This window comes from Poeciliopsis prolifica, unplaced genomic scaffold, assembly GCF_027474105.1.
Source record: "Poeciliopsis prolifica strain line A6 unplaced genomic scaffold, Auburn_PproV2 SCAFFOLD244, whole genome shotgun sequence".
NCBI lineage: Eukaryota > Metazoa > Chordata > Actinopteri > Cyprinodontiformes > Poeciliidae > Poeciliopsis > Poeciliopsis prolifica.
In genome coordinates, this window is record NW_026562619.1 from 31,883 (window position 1) to 41,560 (window position 9,678).

Genomic DNA, 9,678 nt, shown 5'->3' on the forward strand with positions numbered 1-9,678 from the left:
TTAACACACCAACTGCCTCCCATCAAGGTGGAATATGGGAAAGACAGATTCGTACTGTCAGAAAGGTGTTGAACTCTGTTTTGGGGGAACAAACATTAGATGATGATGGTCTTCACACACTATTATGTGAAGTGGAAGCGATCATAAACGATCGTCCTTTGACTGCTGCATCAGATGATCCAAATGACCTGGAGGTTTTGACCCCTAATCATCTTCTGTTGTTAAAGAAACAGCCAGTCCTTCCTCCAGGCTTATTTGACAGCAATGATACATATTCACGTCGACGATGGCGACAGACACAATACATGGCTGACTTGTTTTGGTCGAGATGGACAAAGGAATATCTTCCATTGCTACAAGAGCGGCAGAGATGGCGGATTCAGATGAGGAATTTTATCCCTGGAGACCTTGTACTCATTGTTGACAGTTCAGCTCCAAGAAACGCTTGGTTGACTGGAAGAATCCAAAAGACCTTCCCGGACTCTAGAGGAATTGTGCGACGGGTTCAAGTTCGCACCAAGACTAGTTTATTAGATAGACCTATTAGTAAACTCTGTTTGTTACAAGAAGCAGAATGATTCAAGGAAAGACTGCTTGTTTGTCACAGCTAAAATGTTAGATTTTGGTAGGTTAGTATGGCTCTTTTTGAAGTTTAATTGTTATGCATCCTGCCTATACAATTAGGGGCCGGAATGTTAGAGCCATAAATAGAAAATATGTAAGTAATTTGTTTGATGGTTTCTTTTTTATTTTATTACACTTAGATAAGATTATTTGTTCATACAATTTTTATTGTGAAGTTAGTTTTATTTTGAAAGGCTTACTTCCTGTTGGGAATATGTTGTCAAGGAACAATTCTATTAACGGTTTGACACTTAACGGATTATTTAGACACGGTGCAATACAGTTTTTGACCGTGTAAACTGTGTATTGTTAGAAAAGAAAGAAAAGGAAATTGTAAACGGCAGCTCTAATTTTTGTATTTATGTAATTTTTATAGATAAATATTTTTCGTTAAAATTCATAGTTTCACGCGTCCTTTACTCTCCGTCTCTAAGGAATGACACAGATATTGGATCTGTTGCCATAACACCTGTAATGAAGGTCTTCATTACGTGTAGGAAGACAGTTTAAATGTTTTAATTGTTTACTTAGATTGGCTTATCTCAGTTCTTTCCTTATAAGGATTCTGGGAGAGACCAAATAGAGGGGAGAAAAGCACTGTGATTTTTAGAATTTATTAATTGGATTGATATTTATAAGAGTATTTTTAGAAATGAAATGATTGCTATGAAATGAAGTGTTTAATATTATGTTGAAGATGTATTGTCTTGTTTGTGTATATGTATTTTGTTTTATCCTGCTGTGAATGAGTCTGATTTGGCTGAAGCAGTGGCCAGATTCAACCAGCAGGGGGAGTCTCCCTTCCGCTAGTCATAGTGAAGAGCACCGGAATTTCCTCCTTAGATAAAAATCATCGCTGGAGCAGACGCACCGTGTCCGGGTCCTTTTATCAAGACATCCCCCTTTTACAGGTAAGAGTACATACATAAATACACACCTTCAGATTGTAAATAAGTTTTATTTACTTTCGGAAAGCTGTAAGTTATTTTCGATGTTTCTAATGTTAAAAAATTCCGTTGTTAGTTCCGTTGTTAGCACCGTGCTAAGATACTGCTATCTCAACGCTGACGCCATTGTGTATGTTGGAAGCTAAACTGAGATAACATGTTGACGCCATTTTGTATGTTGGAAGCTAAACTGAGATAACATGTTGACGCCATTTTGTATGTTGGAAGCTAAACTGAGATAACATGTTGACGCCATTTTGTATGTTGGAAGCTAAACTGAGATAACATGTTGACGCCATTGTGTATGTTGGAAGCTAAACTGAGATAATAATCGCTGGAGTAAAAGCACCGTGTTCGGCTCTTTTATTAAAATATCTCCTTTTAAAGGGCATTTACATGAGCTGATAGGTTTTAAACAGCAGGATTTAGACTGAAAAATGTTTTTATAAGATCATTCAGTTTTGTTGTGTATGGAACACTAGTTCAAAATAAATGATGTCCAAGCAGACGACTGGAACAAGCACATAGCAACATTTTATTTCCAAAGGGAACTCACTTCTTCTTCTGTAGTTACAGGTTCTCTAACCAGACTCTCAAAACCACGAGAGCGCCACCTACAGAGTTTCATTAATTTCTGTGTCTGGAACACCACAGCTCCTCCCCTGTAAAATCAGTACTTCTCAATCAAGTATACATTTTTCAGGATTTTTTTTTTTTTGTATGAACATAACTGAAAACAAGAAACTTCTTCTAACTCTCATTTAGAGTTGTAATTTCAAGTTCAGTCTGTCAGGAGGACGCCGGTTCCTCACTGGACGAGTGTTCCTTTCGACTGTAGGCGAAGACATGTCTATTGGTGGACTTCCAACAGTTTTTTCTTCCACCTGTTGATCCACACCTTTAGTTGTAACAAGATCAACATCCTCATTCCAAAAGTTTCCTGTAGACAAGTCTGTCTGTGTAACACAAACTGGATTTCCATTTACACCCAGAATCTGATTTACATGTCTTTTAACACATTTTCCATTCACTTCCACACTGTAAGTTACAGGACCCAAAATCTCTTGTACAACTCCGTTCAACCACTTCTCCCTCCCCTGTAATTCTTTACTAAAACAGGTTGACCTACTGTGAACACTCTAAGACGTGGGAGCATTGGTTCCGTTCTTTGTTGCATCCTATGAGAAAACTGGGGTCTGATCAGTGACAGTCTTGTTCTAACTTGTCTTTTAGGAATAACTCAGCAGGAGTTTTCCCTGTGGTTATATGGTGTGTTTCGATACCCTAAAAGAAAATTTGCAACACAGTGCTCAAGTGTTAAACCACCTACAGCTCGATTCTTGGCTAGTGACTTTTTGAGATTTTGGACTAAGCGCTCTGCTAGTCCATTACTGGCAGGGTGGTAAGCAGGTGACTTAATGTGCTGCACTCCATTCTTTTTTAGAAAAAACTCAAAATCTTGTGAAACAAACTGAGGACCGTTATCTGTAACAACTTCTTTTGGTAACCCATAAGCAGCAAACAAATTCCTCAGTGTTTCAATGGTTTTGACTGAAGTCGTAGTATGCATGGGAATAATCTCTGGCCATCTAGCATAGGCATCCATAACTACTAGAAACATCTGCTTGTGGTCCTCTGCAAAGTCCAGATGGATTCTCTCCCACGGGCTGGCAGCCCACTTCCAGGTATGCACTGGTGCTGTACAAGGCATACTACGCTGCTTTTGACAAATAGTACACTCACTGACTTCCTGTTCAATGCACTCATCTACTGCTGGCCACCAGAATAAACTTCTGCAAGAGATTTCATCTTTACTATTCCCCAGTGATGCTCATGTAGTTGAGAAATCAACTGATCCCTTAATTTCTTAGGCACCACCACTCGTAATCCCCACAGTAGACAATCATCTTCAACAGTGAGCTCAAAACGTCTCTGAAAATATGGCTTCAGCAACTCATCCTGTACATGTTTAGGCCAGCCAGTTAACACCAGCTGTTTCACCACCTTTAACACAGGATCTTTGTCTGTTTCTTTTGCAACCTCCTTTGCAGTGATAGGTAGCTCGTCAAGATAAGATACTTTGTAAATAGGGTTTGACACCACATCCACATTTGGTTTCATCGGTAACCTTGATAAAGCATCCGCATTACTGTGTTGCTCAGATCTTTTGTACTGAATCTCATATTTGTAGGCAGCTAGAATTAGAGCCCACCTTTGCAATCTAGCAGCAGCTAGTGTTGGTACACCTGTTTTTGGTCCCAAGATTTTAGCAATGGTTTGTGGTCTGTTACCAAAATGAATTTCCTTCCATAAAGATAGTCATGGAACTTCATAACACCAAACACTAAACCAAGTGCTTCTTTTTCAATTTGTGAGTAGTTTTGTTCAGTCTTAGTTAGCATTCGTGATGCAAATGCAATCGGTCTTTTGCTTCCATCTTTCATTTGGTGACTGATTACAGCACCAACTCCATAAGGAGATGCATCGCATGCTAAAATAAGTGGTAACTCTGCATCAAAATGTACCAAGATTTTGTCAGATTGAAGAGCCTTCTTGGCATTCTCAAAAGCATTCTGACAACTTTCTGACCAACTCCAGTCTGCATCTTTGTGTAGCAGTGCTGACATTGGCTGGATCAGAGTCGATAAGTTTGGTATAAACTTCCCATAGTAGTTTTACAGAGCCAAGAATGACCTAAGTTCAGTTACATTTCTTGGAACTGGAGCCTTCTGAATAGCGGTTGTCTTTTCCTTCATAGGATGAATTCCAGTAGCATCAATGACATGTCCTAAATATGAAACACTGTCTTGCATGAATTCACATTTTTCTCTCCTTACCCTAAGGTTGTAGCTTTGGAGCCTCTTAAGGACCTCCTTTAAGTTACTCAGGTGGCTTTCTGCATCTTTACCAAAATATCATCAAGATAGCAGATAACACCATCCATGCCCTGAAGTACTTGATCCATTATTTTCTGGAAAATTGCAGGAGCACTTGCAACACCGTAGGGCAACCTGTTGTATTGATACAGCCCTTTGTGAGTGTTGATGGTCAGGTAGCACCTAGAGCTGTCCTCCAACTGGACTTGCTGGTAAGCCTGCGATAAGTCTAGTTTGGTAAATTTCTGACCTCCTGCTAATTTTGCAAATAGATCTTGCGTTTTTGGAAGTGGATATTGATCCACGTTTAACCATGGATTGATGGTGACTTTATAGTCTCCACATAGTCTCACACTGTCATCCTTTTTAGGTATGCACACTATTGGAGCAGCCCACTCACTGTAATTAGTGGGTGAAATAACTCCTTCTGCCTCCAATTTTGTCAGTTCCTTTTCAACAGCTCCTCTTAATGCATATGGAACATTTCTTGGTTTGTGGAACTTTGGCGTTGCTTCTGGAACAACATGTAACTTGGCTTTAATACCTTTCAACTTGCCTAGCTCAGGGTTGAACACTGATCCATACTGAGCGCAAATGTCTTCCACTGTTACTGGAGCCACTCTGTTCACCTGTGACCAGTCTAGCTTCAACTGGCTAATCCAGTCTCTACCCATCAAAGCAGGGCCTCTTCCTTTTACTACTAACAGTTCTAGTTTCTTAGTGGTCTCTTGACATTTCACTTTTGCCACAAATTTACCCATCAACTGTAATGACTCTTGACTGTACGTTTTAAGTACACAATTTGCTGAACTAAGTTTGACTGATTTAAATCTGCGCCTATACAGATTTTCAGATATCACTGACACTGCGGCACCAGTGTCTAGTTCCATCTTCACTCTTGAACCATTTACACTGACATACACATAGTAAGGCTTTACAATGTCATCATTACCTGTGTTCATTTCAAACAGACCAAAATCTGGACTGTCCAATGTCAGATCTGGAACAGTGTCAGAGTTCGGTGCAGCTTCCGTCTTGCACTGAACCACATTACTGGCTGCTCTGTCTTCTCTGACTTGATGTGACAGGAATTGGTTGTCCTCGGGATCTCTTTTTAACCCATGCTGGTTGCCTGGATCTGCATCCTGGGGCGCATCTTCAGGGGGGCTATGCAGACTGTGGACATCCTGCTGTTGAACGCAGACATCATGGCGCTGCTTGAGAGCGCTGGGTTGCCTCTTAAAATCCAGATGCATGGTTCCTTTGGTCGTACTCGAACAACCTTCTTTACGCGTGCAACAGGCTTTTGCGATGTGTCCCTTTTTCTTACACTCGTGGCACTCACTTTCTTTAAACCTGCAGTCATTCGGGTTATGATTTTTTCCACCGCAGCGATAACAGGGCTTACCGGCCACTGTATTTTTCTCAGCTTCACGGTATTTTGGTTTCACTCTTTTGTCCACTACATGAGCCTTGAAAGCTTTCTGTGCAAATTGCTGTGCACTGTCCTTGGTTACCTCAAAGGATAGCGCCATCTCTACAGCCAGCGGCAGCGTCAAGTCTTTGGTGTGCGCGGTGCTGAGTAGACGGTCTCTCAGCTCGCTGCTCTTTACCCCACAGACAAATCTGTCACGCAGAGCTTCCTCTAAGAAAGTCCCGAATTTACATGTAGCTGCTACTTTTCGTAAACTAGCCACGTACTCACTGATTGTTTCATTGTCTTTTTGGTTTCTTCCGTGAAACTTGCACCTTTCTGCAATAAAGTTAGTCTTCGGTACGTAGTGCTTCTGCAGCAAACCCACCAGCTCCTCGTAGCTTTTCTCTGACGGTTTATCCGGAGCACACAGGTCCATCAGCAAGCTGTGGGATCTTTTTCCCACCACCGTGAGAAATACCGACTTAGTTTTCTCATCTTTAGTGTCCAAGTCGTTTGCCGCAAAATACTGCTCGAGACGCTCGCGGTAGTTGTCAAAACTTTCCTCACTTTCCTCGAAGTGAAAATCTTCTGGCTTTCCAAACGCCATCTTTGTAGCTCTGGTTCGGCGGTCCTTTCACTCACCCAAACGGTCGGCTTTTTAACGGTCCCGTTTTGCCTCTATGGAGCCGCAGCTTCTGCGCACTCTGTGCCTTCCAGCTTGAACAATCCCATCCTCGTCGCCAAAATTCTGTTGTGTATGGAACACTAGTTCAAAATAAATGATGTCCAAGCAGACGACTGGAACAAGCACATAGCAACATTTTATTTCCAAACGGGAACTCACTTCTTCTTCTGTAGTTACAGGTTCTCTAACCAGACTCTCAAAAACCACGAGAGCGCCACCTACAGAGTTTCATTAATTTCTGTGTCTGGAACACCACAAGTTTGAAACAGAAACCACATTCCCTCTAAACAAAAAAAGAACAATTGTTTAAATAAGACATTAGAGAAGGCAGAAAATGTGAGATAATTAACACCTTATTGTATCCGATTCTCATTAGAAAATAAATAATAAACCTGCAGATTAACAGAAAATCTTCCATAGGATCCTAGAAATACAGAAAAACAGGAAATAGTTCAGAGAGAAAAAAACTCAAAGAAAACATTCAGGATCATATGTGTCACCTACCTTCCACCAAACTACCGGTGTTGGAGAAATTGTGATATTGTTAATCAAATATTTGTTATTCTCATTGCTTTATTATGTGTCTTTCTTTTATGCTTTCATTTTAGTTAATCTCATTATATAATTAAGATTATTTCTGTATTGTTGATTAACTCTGATTCCTTTCTCCGAAGGCCTCACTGATAGAGAGCAGAGACGAAATGGCTTCCAGACCAGACGATGATCTCTGCTGTCCGGTCTGTCTGGACATATTTAAGGATCCGGTTCTTCTGTCATGCAGCCACAGCTTCTGTACGGAGTGTGTGCAGAAATCCTGGAGAGAGAAACCAGGAAGAGAGTGTCCAGTTTGTAAAAGGAGATCATTCATCAAAAATCCACCACGTAATCTGGCTCTGAAGAATCTGTGTGAGACTTTCTTACAGCGGAGACAGAAGAGAGCTTCAGAGGATCTCTGCAGTCTGCACTCTGAGAAACGCAAACTCTTCTGTCTGGACCATCAGCAGCCAGTGTGTGTCGTCTACAGAGACTCAGAAAACTACACCAGTCACAGATTCAGACCCATTGATGAAGCTGCTCAGCAACACAAGAAGAAGCTTCAGGAAACTCTAGAGCCTTTAAAGGAGAAGCTGGATCTCAGGAAGAAAGTTCAGGAGGAGTTTGGTCAGACAGCAGAACACCTGAAGGTCCAGGCCCGACACACAGAGAGGCAGATTAGGGAGCAGTTTAAGCAGCTTCATCAGTTTCTAGCAGAGGAAGAGGAGACCAGGCTGGCTGCACTGAGGGAGGAAGAGGAGCAGAAGAGAGGGATGATGAAGGAGAAGATGGAGGCTCTGAGCAGAGAGATAGCAGCTCTTTCAGACACAGTCAGAGCCACAGAGGAGGAGCTGAGAGCTGAAGACGTCTCATTCCTGCACAACTACAAGGCTGCAGTGGAAAGAGTCCAGCGCTGCCCCCTGCTGGAGGATCCACAGCTGCCCTCAGGAGCTCTGATAGACCAGGCCAAACATCTGGGCAACCTGGCCTTCAACATCTGGAGCAACATGGAGACAGTGGTGACCTACACTCCTCTGGTTCTGGATCCAAACACGGCTGGTAAAGAACTCCATCTGTCTAAAGATCTGACCAGTTTGACTTTTAGAGAGGAACAGCAGCTTCCTGATAATCCAGAGAGATTTGATAAAGCCTGCTGTTCTGTTCTGAGTTCTGAGGGTTTTAACTCAGGGAACCACAGCTGGGATGTTGATGTTGGAGACACTAAAGCCTGGAGCCTTGGTGTGATAGAAGAGTCTGTTGAGAGAAAGGGAAGAATAGAGTCTGGATGGATGTTTTTATGGTTCTATAAAGGTACATACTATGCATATTCTCCATCAGCTCCTTTCCATCGTCTCTCCATCCAGAAGAATCTCCAGAGGATCAGAGTGAATCTGGACTGGGACAGAGGAAAGCTGTCCTTCTCTGATCTGGATACTAACACACACATACTCACCTTCAAATACACCTTCACTGATAAGATGTTTCCACTCTTCACCACTACTAACACCTTAAAGATTGAACCGATGAAGATCTCAGTGAACAAGCAGCAGCTCTGATGATCCAAATCAAAACTTATTGATCAGATGATTGATTGGATTTATGATTGATTATATGGTTTTCTGGTTTGGTGAATTTCTTATTGTCATTTTTAAACTCTGTTTTTAATCAGGAAATGAAAGATGATCTGATCATCTGGAGGATTTTTTACATATTTCTGTTTCCACTGAAATATTTTGAAGGTTTATTATTTATCACTCGATGTAAATAAATTACTAGGTTTTTGTTGAAAACTTGCTCTTTCAATTTTACTTGTGATGGATTATAAATGAAAACTATCACTTGTATCAACGTATCAATATATTTCCTTCTAGTTAAAGAATTACTGTTTACACAAATGTTGTAGATTATTAGTTGTTTCCAAACCTGAAGATTTTTCTTTTTTTCTTGTTAATTTTGGAAAGAATTTCATGTAAACAAATATATCAGCTGGTTTGGGATCAAATGTTCATGAATGTCTCTTGTTAACTTGAAACAGCAAAAATAAAACCTACAAAAATAGATAAAGTTACAAAGTTTCTTTTTATTGATGGCTTCAGATTAAACATGCATCAATAAATGATGCATTAATGTTTTCTCTCATCCTTTTGATAACAGAAGACTTGATTTTATTGGTCAGACTGGAGGAACGCCGCCCTCAAGCTTTTAAAGATGAAGTGATGTGAAGAAATCAAAACAAGGCGTCTAAATGGATCCTGTGGGGAACAAAGACCAGCTGCTCCACAAAAAACTAAACACAAAGGAAGGATCTCAGGATTAGGACCAGAAATGCACCAGAAACCACATTCAGAAACAGAAAGCTAAATGTTAACAAAATGAAACATTAAGAAAGGCAGAACATTTGAGCGACTTACCATCTTATTGTATCCAATTTTCCATTAGAAAAGTAATTATAAAACAAAGAAACCAATTAGAGGCACCAGAATAATGAGGTTTTGGCAACAGCTTCAGTTACAAAAAGTTTTTACTCTGAAGTCAAACTTTTATTTGAATTAAACTCTTAGATGAAGGGACCTGGTGTGTTTTGAGACAGAAATA

At 40.7% G+C, this 9,678-nt stretch overlaps 1 protein-coding gene across 1 annotated transcript; it reads left to right on the plus strand.

The window, feature by feature from the left end:
- The first annotated feature begins 1,480 nt into the window (after nt 1-1,480).
- LOC129357355 (nuclear factor 7, brain-like) lies at nt 1,481-8,660 on the plus strand. The gene is made up of 2 exons (XM_055026650.1): nt 1,481-1,535; nt 7,224-8,660. The coding sequence occupies exon 2, from the start codon at nt 7,251-7,253 to the stop codon at nt 8,637-8,639; it is 1,389 nt and encodes a 462-aa protein (XP_054882625.1). The 5' UTR covers nt 1,481-1,535; nt 7,224-7,250; the 3' UTR covers nt 8,640-8,660.
- The last annotated feature ends 1,018 nt before the right edge of the window (nt 8,661-9,678 follow it).